This window comes from Melozone crissalis, unplaced genomic scaffold (assembly GCF_028551555.1).
Source record: "Melozone crissalis strain CALT ecotype California unplaced genomic scaffold, PUWL_Pcris_2 ptg000013l_1, whole genome shotgun sequence".
In the NCBI taxonomy this organism is placed as follows: Eukaryota; Metazoa; Chordata; class Aves; order Passeriformes; family Passerellidae; genus Melozone; species Melozone crissalis.
The window spans coordinates 7,346,445-7,367,104 of NW_026535791.1; the positions used below are offsets into that span (position 1 = coordinate 7,346,445).

The 20,660-nt window shown below is 34.8% G+C and overlaps 1 protein-coding gene across 3 annotated transcripts in view; it reads left to right on the plus strand.

Annotated features, from left to right (window-relative positions):
- B3GLCT (beta 3-glucosyltransferase) overlaps positions 1 to 20,660 on the plus strand; it is a 43,650-nt gene that overhangs the window by 20,655 nt on the left and 2,335 nt on the right. For all 3 annotated transcript variants that reach the window (XM_054271873.1, XM_054271874.1, XM_054271875.1), the window contains 10 exons: positions 2,204 to 2,280; positions 4,759 to 4,870; positions 6,419 to 6,555; positions 7,370 to 7,433; positions 9,926 to 10,057; positions 11,051 to 11,120; positions 14,598 to 14,711; positions 16,364 to 16,463; positions 17,413 to 17,532; positions 18,065 to 18,209. In XM_054271873.1, coding sequence (XP_054127848.1) covers positions 2,204 to 2,280; positions 4,759 to 4,870; positions 6,419 to 6,555; positions 7,370 to 7,433; positions 9,926 to 10,057; positions 11,051 to 11,120; positions 14,598 to 14,711; positions 16,364 to 16,463; positions 17,413 to 17,532; positions 18,065 to 18,209 — 1,071 coding nt within the window. The remainder of the gene's footprint in view (positions 1 to 2,203; positions 2,281 to 4,758; positions 4,871 to 6,418; positions 6,556 to 7,369; positions 7,434 to 9,925; positions 10,058 to 11,050; positions 11,121 to 14,597; positions 14,712 to 16,363; positions 16,464 to 17,412; positions 17,533 to 18,064; positions 18,210 to 20,660) is intronic.

The following is a 20,660-nucleotide window of genomic DNA, read 5'->3' on the forward strand; positions in this document are numbered from 1 at the left end:
TCTATGCCTTACTTGCAAAATCATGTCACATGGGACATATAATTATTAGTGCTGAGCAAGATCTAGTGTGAGTTGTGTTCTAATAAAGTGTGTTCTCACAAAAGAATTCACTTAGGGCAAGGTTTGGTTATGCTTAGATGAAATTCAGTGAGCTAATTTGTAGAAAAACAAAGCAAACACAGTTTTCTGCTAGAGGATCATAGAGGATGTGACCCAGCCTGGAAATGCCATTTTAGCTGGAGTGGATCTCTGCTATCCTGGGTGCATACAGAAGCCCATTTTGGCCTCATAGTCTATGAAACTGTAGCATTTCCTTTTGTTTTTACCCTGTATGGTTTTGTTCTCTATAAATTGCACGTTTCTCATATAGGATTTGTTAGGTTGATATGAAATTCCACGTAGTGCAGAAAGAATACAGAAACTTGTTTCAGGTTAACAATTCTCTTACTTACTTCTTAATTCTTTTATTCTGAATTACCTTTTCTTTATTGGATATGCTAGTCCTCCAAGTTTTTTTCATGTTAATGAAGAAAACTTTCAATATTTAGATTCAAAAACCAGAGCTCTCTTAATGATTTGGTGTGAAATTGATTGTGTCATTAGCATCTTCATACTTCAACTTGCATAAAAAATACTAGATGATTTCAAGGTACAAATCATGCTGTGTGAGTCCAATTCAAGCTTTGGAATTGGCTTGAAAATGTGGATCTAACCCCTTTTACTCACTCCTAGTTTTTCATTTGTGTAAAGTTTGCCATTGTCATCTGTGGTAGGTATTGCTGATCTCATTGTGCTGATAGAGTAGGTGGTATTTGGAGTAAAAATGTCTCATACTGTATTTCAGACCACAAGCAATTCCATGTCTTGGTTTTGCCCTTTAAACTCAGCTCAGTTGTGTAAGTGGGGAGAGTAGTTTCTCATACTTTATTTGTGTCATATGTAGAATGTTGGTAAGTGTGAAAACACATGTGGTTTGTAACTGTGGGAACAACAGTTTCAAGCTAGAATAACCAGTGAATGCAGTACAGGCCGTGGATGCATTTGTAGGAGAGTTTTATGAGATAGGCACAGTGTGCAAGTTACATTTCATTACCTTGACAGCACGTGCCCTTCCACTCCTCAAAGCTGACACCAGATACATTTTTCTCTTTGGTTCTGTCCTTGTACTGAAGATGGAATAAATAAAATGAATAGGTCAGACCAGTTCCACTAGGTTCAGAGTAAAAACAAGAAAGGAAAAGCAGCAGAAATGCTCCTGTGTTTTAGAAAGTGGCTGTTTTAGACCTCTAGAGTGTGTTTTAAGCATCTCCTTTATTAAATTAGAATTAATGCATGGTTAGAGGTGAGTGGAAGGAAAGGATCCTGCAAGACATGTATTTTCATGTTTTAGAGGAAGTTGGGTAGAGAAAGAGACCAGCAGGTTTATGGGAATGTCAGAGAGAAAAGATGCCTTGTAAGAGTATTGGATTAGCTCAAGAGAGAGTCCTTTTTCTTTATCATCATTTCTTTGCTCTGCACAAAGGAAATAGAGCATAATGGTACAGCTACTTAGATTATGTAATTTACTGAAATCTTTTGCATGGGTAAATGCTGCTTTTATCTAAAATTAATCCAGTTTCAGCCTTCAGTGTGATAGAGACACTGAGTATATTATTATTAACTACTATTTTCTTTGTCTTTTGTACATGAAATACATGCTTCCTACAAATACTAGCAGGTTTTTTATATGTGTAAAAATAAATGTTCTTGTAAAGACAGAGGTCTTCCCTTTTATCTTCCTATCTGCATTCCCTTAAGTAAGCATAATTTTGTGGTTTTACCATAAACTTATACTAAAAATAAAACTAAATAAATAAATCTAAGTAAATAAAATCAATAAGGATAAAACTATACCCAAGTAAATTTTACCATTTTCACATTTTAGTGAAATAAAAGGTGTTGAGAATACCATGACTAAGATTTGCGACTTCCACTAAAAGCTCTGAACTTCTGGTTTTTCAATAAATTGAAAACAAGCAGAAACATATTCTTCAGGGCTACTTGCCAGTCAAAACCTAGTAACCAACTGGAAATTCAATTAGTTTTGGTTTTCCATTAATTGTTCTGGAACAATTAGTTGTTATTTTTTAAAAGATTGATTGATGTTTAGGAAGAAAGTACATATAATCCAAGTTTAATGGGAATATTTTTATTTTTCTTTAAGGAGTTGCCTACAGTTCTGCTTATTCATCAGATCAACAGGCATGAAGGTGCATGGACAATATTGCCATTAATGACAGAGTAAGTGTAATAAATGCCAGTTATTTTCAGAAGATTTTGTAAGCAAGAATATATATATTAGTTACTCAGACATTTTTTTCTTTTTTTAAAAAGCAAAAATTTTTAATGAGAGCTGCAACTTTATATTTTAACTTTATTACTGTACTTTTCTTTGTTTTATAAAGCAATTTTCTGATAAACTTAAATCAGAGAAGCCTATTTAAAATAAAAGAACAGTAATAATAGAACTTAACTGAGCAACAACCTTCTTCAAATCATGGTGCATTTTAAAAAATTATTAGGGAAGTAAACTAGTCTAAAGAAATGGCATTTTTAAATGTGTATTTTTCTTTTTGGTCCCCACTTCTCACAGTGTTAAGGTATGAGCTATTACAGAAATTTTGATCTTTCAGATTACTTGACTGAATGAAGTGGAATAAATTAAAAAAAATAGATCATAATACTTTTTTGGGGGTTTTTATTGCTTATAGAGTTGTATGTCTCTGTAGTGAGAAATTTTAGGTTTCAGAATCTTTGTAAATGCTCATATGGCAAATTTTCATATTAGTATGATCAGAAAAGAGAGGTAGTCTCAAATATCTTTTTTTCTTAGCTTATGCAGATGGCTCCAAGGAGGACATGCTGCATTTACATGGTAGTATCTTGCAAACTGTCAGGAAATTGTTTTAGTAATCCTGAAGCTCCATGGTACTGAAGACTGTCTTTTGCCTGAAGCTTGCGTTTGAAATCTGCAGCCTATTGAGTTTTAACTTAGTTAATATAATTTATTAGATGTATTCAGGGTGAGGTTTTTATGTCAGAGTGGTTGCAGGACAGGATACTTTTCCTTCTGCTTTCCATTACTTTGTGTGTAGAAAAATGTAAATAGTGCTTGTATAGCAGCTGCCTGTGAGATATATGTAAACTGTGAAAAATAGCAGAAGAGATTTGAAGTAAATTGAAAACTGGAAGATGATGTTCAAGCTATCAATCATCTTCCCTGCTTAGCTCCTGTTTCAATGACCTTGTGGTTCCTCATCTGAATTATTTATGTCATGGTGACAGGGTTTACAGATACAGCTCTTATAAGATAGCAAAACTAAAAGAAAAAATACAAATGCTCATTTGTGTGAGAAAGCAGAAGAAAATTCTTTAGAAATCAGAAGAGGAATCTTAAGTAGAGGATTTCCATCTTGAGATTTCTGGAATATGAGTTTCTTTGTGTGTACTGTTCCACTTAGTACTTTTGGCAATGAAGACATGGAGTAGTTTAGAAGTATGTTGCTATTTTGAAGCTTCTATAGTTTTGTTTTCTCAATGGACAAAAGAAGAAGAAGGGAGTTCAGCCCATCCTGTAGCAGCTGATGATGCCTTTAATTATGATCTAAGATGCATCTGTATCAGAAAACTGCTTCCAAAAAATAGATTTCTCAGTATTGTAGCTGTCAGCATTTTTAAGGTGGTCTCTAAGCAGTTGTGAAAATTCTTAATTTTTAGTTCTTGGGCACAGGTTAAGTTGGACAAAATACTTAATTTTAGAAGATACAATCAGCGGGGATCTTACCACTCACTATCCTTACTGTGCCCCAAAGGCCTGCTACATTTCATCTCAGTAACCATGTTCATTCAGCAGAGAAGAAATCCGTTTTTTAAAAATTATCCAAAACAGGATCTTACAATGGTACCTCAAAGATCTCCTTGCAGTCTGAACTCCAAGCTTTTGTGCTCTGAGGTCTCCATAAAACTCTCTTGGAGACCTTAGCTACTTAGCCTTGGGAATCATTCCCAAAACCCATGCAAAGGAAATTGGAAAAATAAATATAGTAGGGTTTTTTTTCCATTAGGATGTTATTAATTAATATGGCTGTTTTGATTAATAGAGGAAGAATTAGGGCTAGAGGAACAGAGAAATAGGGGATGTCATTTTTCTGAAGGAGTCAGGAATCCTGCATTGAGATTATTGCTATCTTTGAGGAGTCCCTTCAGTCTGTACAGTTTCACTGTACTGGAAAAGCTAATGAAGTTTTTAGGTTGGGAATGATCAGTGTCCAACAGCTGTGAGAAAACCTGTCATTAGGCATTTTGGTGATGATTGCAGTGCTGTTAGATTTTAGATGGCCAATGGTGAGGAACTTTGGAAGAAGGGGAAGGTAACGTAAACTGCTGTCTATGGACTTCTGAATTCATAGGTGGCTGTTAGACCTGTACATTTCTGAATGGAAATTCTTTATGTATATCTGTTCCCTTCTTTCTGGAATAACTGTTTTTTATAAATGAATAGAATAACTGGTTTTTTTATAAATAGATAGCAGCAGAGTCAGTATCTTTATCCATTCACAGTAGTCCTTGGATGTGTAATTCTAAATCAGTAGTAAAGTTTTCCATTTCTGTGTGAATGAAGAATTGATGGCAAATTATTTATATCTGGGGAATGTGCCTTGAATTTGCGATTTTTGTTCATAAGCCACCTTATTAATGAAATGTTTCTTTCTTTTTTAGCTTCTCTGTTACCTATGGTAGGAACTCCTCATGGATTTTCTTCTGTGAAGAAGACACAAGAATACAGGTCGTAAAACTGGTAGAAACACTCAGAAGATTTGACAAGTCTAAGGTGAAATAAAAATTTAGATTTGACTTTATTTTTGAATGTGATTGAGTGTGTTTTGCCAAATATTGGAAAATTTGTGTCCAAACACCTTAAAACAGGGGGATAGATTTCTGTTGCTGAGGCTGAGAGCCAGGTATTTAACATGAAGCAGTACAAATGCCTGTATAGCTATTGAAGAACTGTTAAAATTGAGCAGAGAAACATTTTTTTTCTGTGAATAGCCTGAAAATTACGTACCATAAATAAAAAGATTAATATAGTCTGTTTTGCAGTCCCTTCTCCCCATTTTCCTCTCTGTTATCAATTCTGATTATCATCAGACTGAATGACTGATGCTAGTTTGCCTCTGACGTAAAATAGTAGGGTGTTTTCCTTGCATTCTGTTTCTGATCTGTCTTGGTGATAAGTATTCTGTACCTACTGGAAAAAAAAACAACACCAAAAGACTTGAAGAACAAAATAGAAGTACAGTCACCAAGGAGCAAAGCAAATTTGGCAATGCAACTGACGTGAAAGGTGTTAATATTTAGAGTTTTTACTGTTCAGGAAAAAACCCCACCTTGGTGTCAGTCTTTTGCCTGTAATAAGAGAAGCCAAAATCTCCTGTGTGAAGTATGTTTTGCTTCTTTATTGTAATTCTGCTTCAGGACTCACTTTAGCATACTTACTTCTTTTTCAGGCACATGGCCATGTGTTTTCTCACAGTTCTTTTCTAAAATGACAATAAAAATAACAATTTGGAGGTCTTACCTTTTGAAACACTTGGTCTTCAAAATGGAGGACTGACTATATTGAGACCTTTGGAATATTCTTTTTTTTTTTGTTTCAGAAACATCTACTTGTAATTGATATTCTCAGAATAGAAACATGAACATTTTTGTTCTAGATACTGCCCTTTTGCCAGTTTTACTCTCTCCTTTGCACTACATACAGATTCTAATAAAATAACAAATTATGTTCCAACACACAATAAAAGGCAAATAGAACACTTTGGTTTTCTACATAGCAATTGTCATCTTAGTTTAACAGTCCATCCCTGGTTGCTTATATACAGCTGTAGTCCATCAGATACAAAATTCAAAGTGATTTATATCAGACCTCCTTCAATATTCATTTTAAAGTCTCACCAGTCTGCCTAATAATAAAAAGTTGGTATACAGATTGCTGTAGAATGTGTTCAAAACATGACTGGACAGAGTCCTGGGCAGCCTGGATTGGGTGATCCTGCTTGATTCCCAGGGAATTTGAGGTGATTTCAAGAGGCCTCTTTCCACCTCAGCCATTCTGTGACTCTGGGATTCAGTGTTCTTTGAACAGGTGGAAGCCAAGGCCTGTTCTGGAGTTTGAAAATGCAGCCTGTATTTGATTTCAGAGAACAATTTTTAGTTTCATTTCTCACCAAGTACAGTTTTTGTCCAGATTATATATTGTGAACAATGTGCTTCCCTTGTTTTTGTTTTCAGGTTTGCTTTATTCAGCATGAATGCAGTCATCAACTTCACTAAAGGGATGCTGTAGATGAACAAAATTGTTTCCTATATTCCTTTACAGGAGTGGTTTTTAGGTAAAGCATTATATGATGAAGAATCTACAATAATTCACCATTATGCCTTTGCTGAAAATCCTACAGTCTTTAAATTTCCGGATTTTGCTGCTGGTTGGGCACTTAGCATTCCACTTGTTAACAAGTAAGAATTGAATTTTAAGTCATTTCCCATTTATTTGCCATTATTCTACACATTCCAAGAATAATTATTATAAACACTTCAAAATTAAACAAGAATGTAGAAATAGACTTCTGTATCATTGCTGTGCATGTGATTTATTTTGCTTCACTCTGCCTACATCAAGTAGCTGATAGTTGTCCAATAGTAAATGTTTAACTAGTTCAATTGCATATTGTAATTTTAAGAATGTATTCTTCCCCAGACAGTGATTTTATTCTTGGGTTGTAGAGTGGCTGCATTGCCCTACATATTTATTTCTGCTTAGATTCTTAGGTGCTTTCAGATGAGATTTGAAAAGTTCATAAATTTCAGGAGTTGAATGAGTCTTACCGTAGCAAGGATCAATGTCCTCATGCATTGAAAGTCCTTAAACACTATGCTTTGAAATACACAGACAGAGAATATTGTCTGTAGTTTGAGATGCTGATCAGTACTGAGCTTCAAATGTGCTGCTGCTTTTAATCTGTTGCAAATTTTATGCCAGACTCTCTGCCATCTCCAGATGAGAACTTTCTTCTTGTGTAGGAAGAATGTATCAAAGTGTGTGTGTTGAAAATTATTGTTAACATCATGACACTGTCAGATTATTAAAAAAAAAAGGATTTATATGATAAATATAAGTTGCTTTTCAAGGCAATAAATACAAAAATGTGATTTATTATTATTTTTCCCCTTATAAGATGATCAGTAGTACCAGCCACACTTTCCTGCATGCACTAGTGATTGGGGTTTTTTTAATATGTTTGATTAAGTTTCTTCATCTCTAATTGCACAGGCTTGCAAAGAAGTTGAAGAGCGAACCACTCAAATCAGACTTTACAATAGATTTAAAGCATGAGGTAAGCAGTGGTGTGATGAAAGAAAAAATTATCTCAAAGTTATATATTTGAATGGTGTTAAATCATAATGTCTTAAACATTGCTAAAAAGTTTGACTGCAATGGCATATTAGATTTCTTTTCCTTCCTTTAGAATATTGCAATACTTTAGAACTGTATTTTAAGCATAGAAAAAACTGTTTGTAAGCTTGCACTCAAATAAGAATGCATGCGTGGTTGTATACATTAAGGTGTCTTCTAAGGATTGCTGTGTAAGGAAGAAGAGAGACTTCCAATTAATGAACCGTAAGCTGAGGTGAGTAGTAGCTCAATTCTAACCAGCCTCACTTTCTGAATCAGACTCTCAGTGCTAAATATGGTGGGGTTTGCATTAAATACTCTGAGGAATCTGCCTTTGTGTGAACAAGCAGTGCTGCAACTTGCAGCTGGGAAGTCTAGAAGGACTACTTTTTGTCTCTGGTATGTCGCACTTTCAGAAGGTTGGCAGAAGGTATTTCAGACAGTGAGTGAACTCACTGAAAGCAACATGAGAAGGAGGCTCTGGAAGAGTATCTGTGCTACCTTTTTGGGGGCTTTTAAATTTTTTCTTCATTTAAAGTGTTTGTGCTGTCCAGGGGTTTGTACTGTTACCAAAATGAAGTTCTGAACCAGGGGTTCAGAAGTAAGTGGGGATACGTCTGGAATACACTTCTGGCCTGAAATAAGAATATGATTAAGATTCGGATAAGGAATGGGAAGAAGAAGGAAGGAAGAATGGGATTAAGATTTTGGCCTGAAATTGAGTGACCCTGAAGTAGTTGTAATTATTTGAACACTCCTGAAAAGCATCTATAAATTGTTGTTCTGGTCCAGAAAAAAACCCAAACTTTTACATAACACTACTGCTGCTTTTTCAGATCTCATAATGGTCATAAACCTCCTCATTCACAATATAAATCTATGGTGTATTTATCAAATATAGATATGTAGCATATTTAAATAAATTTGGTTTTATGCAAAACCATTCTTTTATATGGTTTTTCCTCATTTTCTCAAAAACAATTGAATCCCTCTCAGCTTTCATTTTGCGGTGAGAAACAAGACAGGAAGGTGTTTTCTTCCTCTTGTTAATTTTTCTCAATGCAAGACCTCAGGCTTCACAATGTCATTTTATTTTAACTTTATTTTTAAGACAAAATCGTTTATATATTCCCAGTATGACAGTCTACCTCAGCATTAAAAAAGTATCTAAACATATTGTCATAAAAAATTGATCATTAAGAGCCACTCCTTTATGTGCCACAGATGGCTTAGTAAGAAACAGTTAATCACCCGACCAACAAAATTACTTCCGTCCACTTATTATTCTGTTAGCAGGTCTTTGCATATGTTTTATTTCAAATTTATTGCCATTGATAACCTACTTCAGCCCTGGAGTTATTCTTTCTGCACAGTCTCATGTCTCCCTAGAGACAGTTTCACTCCCTCTCATTTATTTAATAAATCACCATCTTCTCTGTCTTAAGTAATTTTTTGTCTACGCTCTTTTTGTGTGAATCAAGATTGACAGCAAATCAAAGAATATAATCTGTTGGTTTTTATGATTGTGTATAATGTTAAAGTTTATAAGGAATATTTTAGTTTGAGGGATTCTAATAACATATGCCTCTAGTCTTTGGTATTTTATTGTGCTCTGCATCGTTTTTATTATTTCTTTTTTGTTTGTGTCACCTTATTACTTTCCAAGTACCTATTCCTTAAATTCATAACATTTATATCACTTTCGTATCTTGCAGATGTGGTAAAGTGTTTTTGTCGTGCTGCTGCTCATTTGTAGGTTGTTGCTTAGACTTTTTGTAACTGTACGATATATGGCATATTCCCTGATGCCTGTTCAAAGCTGGAATTGAATAATGGAATTTCATGTATATCTAGCATTAGGTCTGAACTAGGACTAAGACTATTTTTGTCTTTTTATTGTAAATCTGTTTCCATTGTTTTAGTAACCATGTGTCATCCTGTGCTACAACTCAAAATGGCACTCTAACCTCACTTCTGAAATCAAATAGTTTCACACCATTCTAAGGCTTTCTATTGAAATTTCATTTTTCACTGGGAAATTTTAGCACATTGTGAATTTTCATAAATAATTAATGATAAGTTACAATTGTCAAATACTCTTTGTTGTCTGGGAACTTCTTTGTTGGTTCATGTCATAGACATTAATTCTGAATAGCTGAATTCTGAACTAATACAGGTTTAATATGTTAAAGGACCCAGGAGCACAAGTGCTGTTCTCTATCCTTCCACTTGGAGGGAGTGACAGGAAGAGCCAGCAATCAATACCTGGTTCTGAGCATGGTGCCACCAGCAGAATATGAATTAGTTAATCAACTCAGGGACAAATCTACACCATCCCATATCTTTCACTTTTCTTGTTAATATGATTTCTTTGTATGCTCTGAAATTTTTATTTAGATTAATGACTGATATAGATGTTTCCAATTTTGATAGATTGCCCTGTACATTTGGCAGAAAGGGGAAGGACCACATCTTACTCCAGTGCCCGAGTTCTGCACAGATGATGTGAATTCGTATAAGGTTGATCACTGTGCAACAAACTTCAATAATTTTCTGCCACTTTGTGTAAGTACAATGTTTTAAATACCATTTGGTTAGTAAAAGTAAAACTCTTACTAAAACATATAATACTTGAGTTCAAAAATCTCGAAACTTGAGAAAATATTTTTAAGTAAGCTAAAAAAAACCTCAACAAAATAGTTTGTTCTGGCATTTATCTAGGATGTATTTTGGATATGCTTTCAGGCTTCTGTGGCACAGAATATTTCCTGGCAACTAATATTGTGTATGCTTTCATGAGTCTTTATACCACAATGTTTGGTTGGCTCATGATCTATAAATTATTTATCCTTACACTCCTTACACAGTGAGATACTGGAGTATAGATGATCTTTTTTTGTTTTTTCGCCACAGATGGGAATCTAAAACTTGTTGAGGTTAAAGATAAAATGTAAGATAGTAATTGGTGCCTTAAAGTACAACCCATCTCTTCCACCTCTGGGAGGATTACATTTATTATATTATGAGTTAAGTGTAGCTAGTGGCCCGAATGTGTTCCATGCTTCCAGGAGAGCAAAATTCTAGATGCCAAAAAGGATAACAAATCAAAGTGGTCAAATGGTTTATTACAGTTGAGGAAATTCAAAGATTTCTAGTGTGTATCATTTAAGCTGGTTTTTCCTAGTGTGATACGATTTGTGTTCTCATAGTGACTGATTTCAAAGAAACATTCTTTTTCAGATTAATCATTCTTAGTTCAACAAGTTTTTCTACTCATGGTCTTTTCCTAATGATAGGTGCTTTAGTTCTTGTCAGAGTACTACATCAATGGAAAAAAATTTCCAAGAATGTTATTCAGGAATTTTGAACAACCAATGCCTTTTTTTTCAAAAGATAAAAATTTACTTCCTGGTGTATCACGAGAACACTGTTCTGCTTGATAGGCTATATAATGAAAAGCTATTTCCTGTTTTATTATATGTAAGGACATACATATCCTATAAAATACTACAGGCACAGCCTGCACTTAAAAGATTATTTTTTGTTTTGTTCATATAGGGAGAGCCAGTGAATAAGGAAGATGTTTTTGTTGCTGTAAAAACTTGTCGAAAATTTCATGGTGACAGAAGTAAGTTGTTGGCTGGTCAAGGTAGCAGTTCTATGCAATATAGTTTATAAAATGAATATTTAAAAAGCAGGTTTATATATGCTGTCTCTGCAGCTCTTGGGACTAAATGTTTGCAAAATCGACTCAGAAACAGGAAAGTTTTGGAATTTTAAACAGCTCATCCTTCAGGTGGAATCTTTTTGCTATTCAGAGTCCTCAGGAGTGCTGTTAAACATTTAAGATTAAAAATGGTTTCATCATTAATGACTGTTGCCAAAAAACTTGGAATTAAATACCTACATTAAAAAATGCACAGGATTAGCTGATATTGTTGTAAATTGGAACTGTTGCAATATGAATTAATACAGTAGCTATTAATATCCTTCAGTGAGTTTCCCAGATAATTGCTTCCCTTTTCTTTGTGCCAGCAGTGACAATTGTGCAGCTCTTTGGTGGCTAACTTAAAAATTTGAACAAGCTGAAAGGGCCCTCATCTCCTCCTTCCTTTTGTCCTGCCCTCCTCTCCAGTGAAAGATTGAGCATCTTATGCTGTCATGTTGCTCCTAGCTGTTCCACGTGCATGTGTGCTTTATAATGGTTGGAATGGGAAAATCTGTCCCTTCTAGAAATCTGGTCATATGTAGTGCTTTGTCCAACCAGTAGCCCAGATCATGAGTGTGTGAAACACTATAGCATGCTTCATCTGGAAGTTCATCTGAAAATTGTAGAGTTACACAAGCAGCTGCAGTCACCATGCTAAAAACAACAAACCAAAAATCCCTTCGTGCAGCCCAACAAGATACACACAGTGAGCATTAATTTCCTCCTCAGAGGCAAGGAAAACAGACACAGAGAAACTCTCAGCCTCTGCTAACACATAGTAATGCTCAGCTAACTTGAGGGAGATCAAGTCTCAACAAAGCTTGGAAGGAAAAATTCCAAATCCAGCTATTGAACAGAAGACATTCCACCTACTTGATGCCACCTACCAGTCTGTTCTAGTTTGCTTTTAGACATTTTGTTACTAAGGAAGAGATTTGTTTCCAGGAATTTGCTTGAATTTTGTGTGCTCTTTAGTACTCCAGGAGCATAATAGTCTCTCCATTAGGCTTAGTTTGTTTATAAGCATAATTTAAAGGGATTATAATTGGCAAAGAAAATTGAAAATCAAGTAGTTGGTTAGTAGTTGTACCAAATTCTGAGAGTTTTTTGCCATACCTGTTGTCAGAGGACAGGATGTAAGTAAAAGCTCTTTTCTTAAATAAGTCTAGTAAAAAACAGGTGGGATATTTTCATAATAAGATTTATGGAATTATTTTCTTAATGCCACTGCACCTGATGAAAGCACATTTGTAGAGTTTTAGTAATGTAATTGTTAGTTTATCTTTAAAGTAGCTTTTGACAAAACAAAATTGACTGTCCTGTAATTGGAGTTCACTGAAGAGTTCTCCTTCCTGGATCCATGTTAATTTTTTAACATTAAAATTTAAAAGAAGAAGAAAAAAAACCCTAGAAAGCCAGAAAGAAACATAAGGCCTCAAAAAGATAGCATAAACATCCTTCAAGAAACACCTGTTGAAGACTGAGGAAAATTCTTGAACTTTCCTCACAGCTTCCAGTGTTATGCAATAGAGGATAATCTTACTCCAGATTTTGAAAGATTAATGGATGCCAGCTTCAGAGAGCTCTTTTTACCTGGTAAGTCATTCTTTATTGTATGCCAAAAACTACATTAATGCAGCACTAAGGCTTGGAAATTGATGTGCTTTTAAAAGCAGCTTAATTTTACCTCAGAAGTTACTTCAGATACAACTCTCCTTCTTGCACATACCATCTGTAGTTAGAAAAGAAATTTTCAAGACTGCAAACATGCATCAGAGTTCTAGAAAGAGCAGAAATAAAATGTCATTAAGAGCTTAGAGCTGACCTTTAAATATCTCTAGTGGTATTCAAACTTTGGTGTGATCACAAGTATTTATACATATTGATAAATATTTGCATCATCATCTAGTCCAAAATTTCAAGTAGTTTTCTTTGGAAGGTGCCATTTGCCAGAAATTACAAAGTATTGTGGTATTCAGTTTACAACTGACATTAGTCTGCATGGTGACACTTCCATCAAGACAAACAAGGGAAGGAGAAGGACACTTCAGCCAGCAGCCTCCTTGCTGGAGCTCTTAACTGAGATGAGACTCAAGTCCTTGCTTCAGGAAACTTTGCTTCATTTATAGAAAGAAGGGGGGCTCCACCAAAGGAATTGAGAGGCTCAGTCTGCAATTGCAGATTTTTCTGTGTGTTAAAGGACCCTGCTGAGTTTCAGGTCCTTGTTTGGAGAAGGATAAAACAACTTTCACAGGTGCAGCTCTTCTGCCAGGGGAAGTTTGGATGCTGTTGTGTATTTGTGATTCTTCTATTCTGAAGCCTTATTTTCAGAAACCTTTCTGGGTTTGTTGTGCTTAGAAACATTTTTAACAAAATAGGAAAATAATTCAACAAAATAGGAAAATAATTTCCTGCCTATACATTTTTTGTACATAATTCCTTTTGAATTTTTTATGAAAAAATGAGAATGCTTTTAAGAACTTTTAGAAGTAATATGGACCATTGCAATATGCTACGAAAGTGGGGTTTTTTCTTTTCAAAATATAAAAGTCTTTCTATTAGTGCATTGGGTTCTTACTACTCTGTCTTAACACTAAAAGGTAACTGTTACCAAACTGAGTGTTGATCAATCAAGATTAATAAATTCTGTGTGTTCTGTGTAGAGGGAAGTGAGCAACTAGGTAGGCAACAAACATCAAATTAGGTGATGGATGATTCTAGCAAGAGGCTAAAGGGAGTTGTTCACAAGCATCAGGGTTGTATATCAGCAAAGGGAAATTATGGAAGCATTTCCTCCATTTGAAGCACTACCTCCTACTGGTGAGACCTCCTGGATGGTGTCAGAGAGCATAGAGCAGAGAAGCAGTAACAGCAGAATGCAGAGTACTTGCTCATCTCAGGCCTGACCTCCTCATTTTTAAGAATGAAGAGGCATCATTATTTCAATCTGATGGTTTTCCTCTGAACACCCTGCAGATGGTTGGATTGTTTTTGTGTTACCCATAATTTATTCACTTCTCAATGTAATGTAAACACTGATGGCATCATTATTAGAATTTTGTGTGATCAACTTTAAATCCTGATGTGAAATGGCAAACTGGTAAGAAAAAGGTGTTTTTTTTAGAGAAGCATTAAGCAATCCTCCTTTGAATAGAATCTCCATGGGATTAAAATTGATTGTGTGATATTTGTAAACTGCACTATACAAATACTTCTTATTTATAAATGAAACATAAATATTTATATCTACTTATGTATTATAACAGAAATGGTTATAAAATGTCTCGTGAGTGTGTCTCCAGAGACACACTCTGGAGCATTAATATGATGTTGCTGTCAGATAGGATGTGTATAATACCAGTAAAGTGTTTCAAAATGCCAATCATTGTTTTGCAGTACCAGTTGTAAAGCAGACCTGGGAAAGAGAAGCTGCCCTTATTGAATACTACAGTGATTATGCAGACATCTCCATTCCTACTATAGATTTAGGCATACCTAACACTGACAGAGGTGAGCTTTTGTCAGTTTTGCACAAATGACTGAATGAATAAGTGGAGTTTTATGGATGATATGTTTTTCATGTCAAGCATGTCATGTAGAAATTCTGGTTTTCTCTAGCACATATGTGCAGCCTAAACTAAAGAATGCTCTTCACACAGGAAATGGATGGAGAGTACATTCAGAGTCCCTCTGTGTAGATAACGTGTTCTTTTAAGCAGAAACCCAAATACTGAGATTATGGAAGCGTGGTATACTGATATACTCCAAGAGAAAAAAAATTGGTTTTATTACTTGGGGTAAGAGTAATAACTCTACAGTTATTTATGATTTTCAGTAGGATCATTAACAGTGAAGAAGACATTAATTTATTTCAAAAGACCTCAGGCAGTGCCAAGTGGTTACTAAGCATAAACTGCTTGCCATATGGTGTTAATATATTATATCCATGTGCCTTGCAGGTCTCAATTTAAGCACAAAAACTGAATGTTAGGATTGAAACACCTTTCTATAGCAAATAACAAGCATTTAAATCAATTTACTTTGTGTTTGAATATAAAAAAGGCTATGGGTATGATGACTTTCTTGAGTTTATTTTTTATTTTTTTCTTTCATTTGATATACTGTTTTTAGGCTGATATTTATATCTATTACCTTCTGAATTACAGGTGTCCAGGCAGTAGCCTGTTAGCCTTATTTGGCCCACTAGGTCAGGAGTTCTGACCTCTGGGTTATTTCTGCCCCTTTGTTTTGCCTGTTAGAGGCAGAGAGAGCACAGGCAGGGATTTCTGTGTGCACAGGTGGAGTGGGACATGAGCAAGCAGTGAGAGTTGTCAGGGGCCAGCAAGGCTGCTGGGCACACATGGATCAGTGCCAGGAGCCGTGCCCAGTGGTTCTAGTGGTGCCAGGAAGCTTCCACGTTTTTTTATAGAGTATAATATAGAAATCTTGGGTTTCATTTTGGAAATGTTCAGATATCAGTCTGTGTTAAATTCACAGTCTCACAAAATCACCAGAGCAAGGACTTCCTTCATGTCTTTAGCATAGAATTACTGCATTTTTTCAAGGAATATTTTAACTAAAAGTGTCTTCAAATATAATGTTGTTATTTTGAGTGGTTGTTTACTAAATGTAATATTCATAGTAGTAATTACTTTAGACAATCAACTGTGATGAGTAAAGACTGACTGAAATGAGGTTTGCCCGAGATCTAAAAAAAACTCAATAGAAGTCTGAAACTTCTTGTTTCTCAGATCCTGCTTATTCTGAACAAGGGTGTTTCACTTCTGCACTCCTAGCAAAAGGTGTCTTACCTCCTGAACTTCCTTATAATCTTGTGATAAATGTTCAGACCTTTCCTTGGAGGCAGTGATCAGGACCTGAGTTGCCAGTGAGGAGTACAATAGATTAAAATAGATTTCAATATTTCTGTAAAAGCAATGGACCTTCCTGATGCATCTTGAAATGCTGTGACAGTGTCTTGGAGTATTTTGCAGAACATTTGCTTCTATCATAATCTCCTAATTTTTACAGCTCTTTAAATTAAGAGTAGCAGCTAGTCCAGTATTGTTCAACAGCTTGACAGATAGCTGGAATAAAGCTTGTTTTTAATTTAATTCCTGTTTTGTTTAAGTATATATTCTGTTAATTTGTCTTCTTTTTAGGTCACTGTGGGAAAACTTTTGCCATTTTGGAAAGGTTTTTGAATCATGCTTCTCCCAGAACCCCTTGGTTAGTTGTAGTGGATGATGACACACTGATAAGGTATATATTCCATTACTTCAGGAGCTACCACTGTTTATGTCAGTAAGAGATTTAGCAATATTCACCTATCCTTTATTTAAGAAATACAGCTATTTTATTAGTCATATGGCTTTATATTACTTGAAGAAAAAAATTGTCAATTCCTATCAGTATTCGTTTGACAGATATTAAAAACAATGTTGTGACCTGGTTAAAACTGTGCGTATCAGTGTTATTGTGTGATCATATAGTCTGAATATACCACATTTTGTGATAGGTACGTTTGAGCTGATAGGGTTTAGTCATTTGCTAATAACCTTCCTAAGATGTGTTCCTCAGACAAATGTGTTAGAAGAATGGTTCCATAAGCTCAGGTCAGTTGTCCAAGCTGCCCAGAATGGTGTTTTGGAACTTACATTTGTTGGAAAATTAGATCCCATTCTTGTCAAACTGCAACATAAGCAAAAAAAGGCACAGTGAGCAATGTGCAGGATCATTGGTCATGAACAGTGGTTCAAGACTTTACATTAAATCATGTGACAGAAGAAGAAACAGTGAGAGGATGTAACTGTGGGTAATGGAACATTTATAACACTAAATCTGCCTTTTCAGTTTTCAATTTGTAAATGTTCATAGATAATTTGCAAAGATCATATTGCTTGGAAAGTGTCATTTCATGTTTTCTCTGAGATGACATACAGTTTTGCTGACAAACTGCCTACTTTAAAAGATACTTCAAGCTAATTTGTTCATCATTTGACCAAATTGCACAGTCATATCTCATAGTAAATCATCCATCGTAAATTTCCCTTTAGCAGTTTATATCTCTGGGGCAGGTTTTTTTGAGTAGAATTTCAGAATTTCTCCTGTCATCTTTGTGCTGTTTAACAGAATGCTGTTGAGGGTAGCAATGTCTGTTCCAAAGAGAATGTTTACAAGCTTTTTTTTTTAATGGCTTTTTATATTGTAGTATATTCAGACTCCGAAAATTGCTCAGCTGCTATGATCCAAATGAACCAGTATTCCTTGGAGAGCGTTATGGCTACGGCTTGGGAACAGGAGGATACAGTTATATCACTGGTGGAGGAGGGTAATTTATTTTAGTTCCTACTGAGATCTGCATTAGTTCCTGGTTTGAGTTTTGCAAATGTTTTAAATTATAACACAAATCAGTTTTAACAGAAACAGCGATTTTTCCCCAAATTCGTGCAATTTACCTCACACCTTCTGTGTAGTGACACATGCTGGTCTCAAGTCCTCAACTCTTCTCCCTTACATTTGAGTAAGATTGAGGACAACACCCTTTTTTGAGTCCAGGCCAATTTTAGGAGGAATTCTAAACTGTAGTAAAAATGGTTTGTAGCTTAATTATTGTTGGAATAACAACAATGGGTATAATTGGTATAATTAGTTTCCAGTATAAAAACTAATTATCTTTCAGAAAATGCTTCTTGCACTATTTGTCAGTTCTGACCTCTTAAATTTTGAATTTCAAATGTGGTGTATCAGAGGGCTACATTCAGTCGTGCAGTTTTAAATAATTTAGCAATATTTATTAATTACAGATATTTGGTGTCTTTAGAAGTTTTTATACATTTCATGTGAGTTTTTTTTTTATTCAGGATGGTTTTCAGCAGAACAGCTGTTCAGAAGCTACTTGCCAGCAAGTGCCGGTGTTACACCATGGATGCACCCGACGATATGGTCCTTGGGATGTGTTTCAGTGGCTTAGGAATCCCTATAACACACAGTCCTCTCTTTCATCAGGTCTGAGAGCTATTTCTGAGTATTAAAAATGCATTTCACTTTTTAAGTGTACACATAAAACAGTTCAAATTCCATTAATATGTAATAACAAGAACCAAGATGCTGCTGGTTTACCTTGATTTTCAGCAGAACAAGACTGATCAAATAAGAACATTCTCTTACCATGTATTACTACAATGCTTTGCTAGTTTATGTAATATTTTAGCTAATCTACAACTACATTTAATTAGAAATGCAGTCAGAGGTGAGGATTTTGAAAAAGAAATAGAATTAGGAGCCACATGCTTTGAATAGTTGTCATATGTCCTCTAAGGGAGGAAACCTACAACACAATACTTTTTTATGCAGGTAATGGAGAACTGAGTGTAAAATTTTTCAATAAATCCACCTGCTCTACTTACCTGATTTTTCTCTTGATTCAGTATTTACTATTCTGAAATAACCTCATTAGTGAAGATATAAAATATTAAATTATTACTTTTATGGTGGATTCTGAACAATGGTATAAGTACGATAAATTGCTCTATGCTAGCACATGGGAAAGAGAGCTTACAAAACATAATTTTCATGTGAGTTTGGGAGAAAAGGGTTGGAGTAGATTTGAATCTTGTTTCTGTCTCCCACACTATTTAACAAGCTAACTGTAGTGTCACAGTGGAAAGCATGATGCATTGAGGCCTATAGAGATTTTCTTCCTTGTAAGCCAAGTAAACCAAATCCTTCCATGGTATGAACAAGAAGCACTAAAGATTTTTTTTCCAAAACAGTGCACAACTTTTTTAAAAGTCAATGTTTAAATCAGTGTAGCAATTGATGTTTTTCAGGTGTCGATCTAGTTGAAAAACTAGGAAGACCTGCATATCTGAATATGAGCTGAGAATAGGATAATAAGCTACTTGAGAATTAGTAAATTACTCTGTAGTTGAAGGCAGCTGTCAATGGAGAGGGGGAGTTTCTTATTTGAATGATCAGCTTTTCCTATGTTAAGATTCCATTTCTGATTACATTTACTATTTAGAGAAATGGGAAGATGAGAACATACTATTCAATATTTTAATTCCTTGTCCATGTAAAAAAATTATATCTGTTTACTCTCCTGTTTTGTTTATCATTGCTTACTCTGTTCAATATAGAAAGAAAACAAGTCAGGCATATTATAAATTCAGCAGTTACTGAATAAATTTGCTTGCACAGCTGCTGAAAAAAAACCCAAAAGAACAAACTAGCCTAATTAAAGGAGAGTCAGAACAGAACTCATTCTCCACAATTGTAGGAATTATTCTTATTGAAAAAAAAGGACCTCCTTGTAATCCCTAATAGTGTGCATTTGATACTGAATCACTTTGAAAGTGAAATCCTAGCAGTTTGATTTTCCACACATAAAATTGCACTTGACTTCTAATTCATCTTTACTGTTGCTTGTATCAAATTCTAATTTAACGTCCCTTGAACAAAAATTAACTTGTGAGGGAAAACCACTGAATAAAAATTGAATGTTCTTAATCTACTAAATCCACTATTGTTCAAAACAAATTTAAAATGAGAAAACCAATTTTGGATTTTCCATTGACCAGAAAAGAACTTTCTAAGGACTTGACTGAAATATTATGATGTGTGATGTTCCTTGAAGTATGTGAATCTAAAATTGTACTGAGACAAAGATTATGAAACAGAAGCAAAGATATCTTCATTCTTGGAGTGTCTATGATGTGTTTGCTCAGTCTTACTGGTTTCCTGCTGCCTGCTTGCTGAGGTAGATACATATTCTGTAACCTGTTCCAGAGGTTTTCAACATGATCAGACTCTTAAAGAGAGCAGGAACCTTTCCATGTTGAGTAGCAGCCAGAATTGTGGTCTTAAATAAAAAATCTGGGCTAAAGCAATATATTTGACTTTTCTAGAACACCAAATACAAATGTTAGCCCCCCAAAAAATTACAGTTATTAGAGTTGGTATCATTATTTTAGAACTATTGAAACACCAGAATTTTGTCTATAGCTTAATAAAAAGCTGATTCATTTTCAAACAGCAAAAATCCTTGGTCTCAGATATGTAAAAACTGTCTCTATCCAAAACAAATTCTTCAGGTTCTTGAAGCCTAAATGTTCTTCAAGGTGTTTTTCAAAAGTCATGAAGGTTACAGATTCCCTCTTGCTTTCTTCAGTGGAATTTTTAAATACTCAGATTTCATAATGTCAAATTCTGTTGCCTAATTTTATGACTGTAATGTGTACAGAACTGCATGAAGAATTCATAAATACCACCATAAGTAGGTGAAGCGTGCAATATTGATTCAGTTACCAGCTTAGGCATCAAATCAGTTATTTGTCATCCCAATAATTCCATTTTCTTCTTGTTTGGGGTTTTTTTCTCCTAGATGTAAAACACAAATGTTTGCCTTCCATGCATTTTTCTTACAAAAACTCTAATGGCAAAATGTAGTTATTTTAC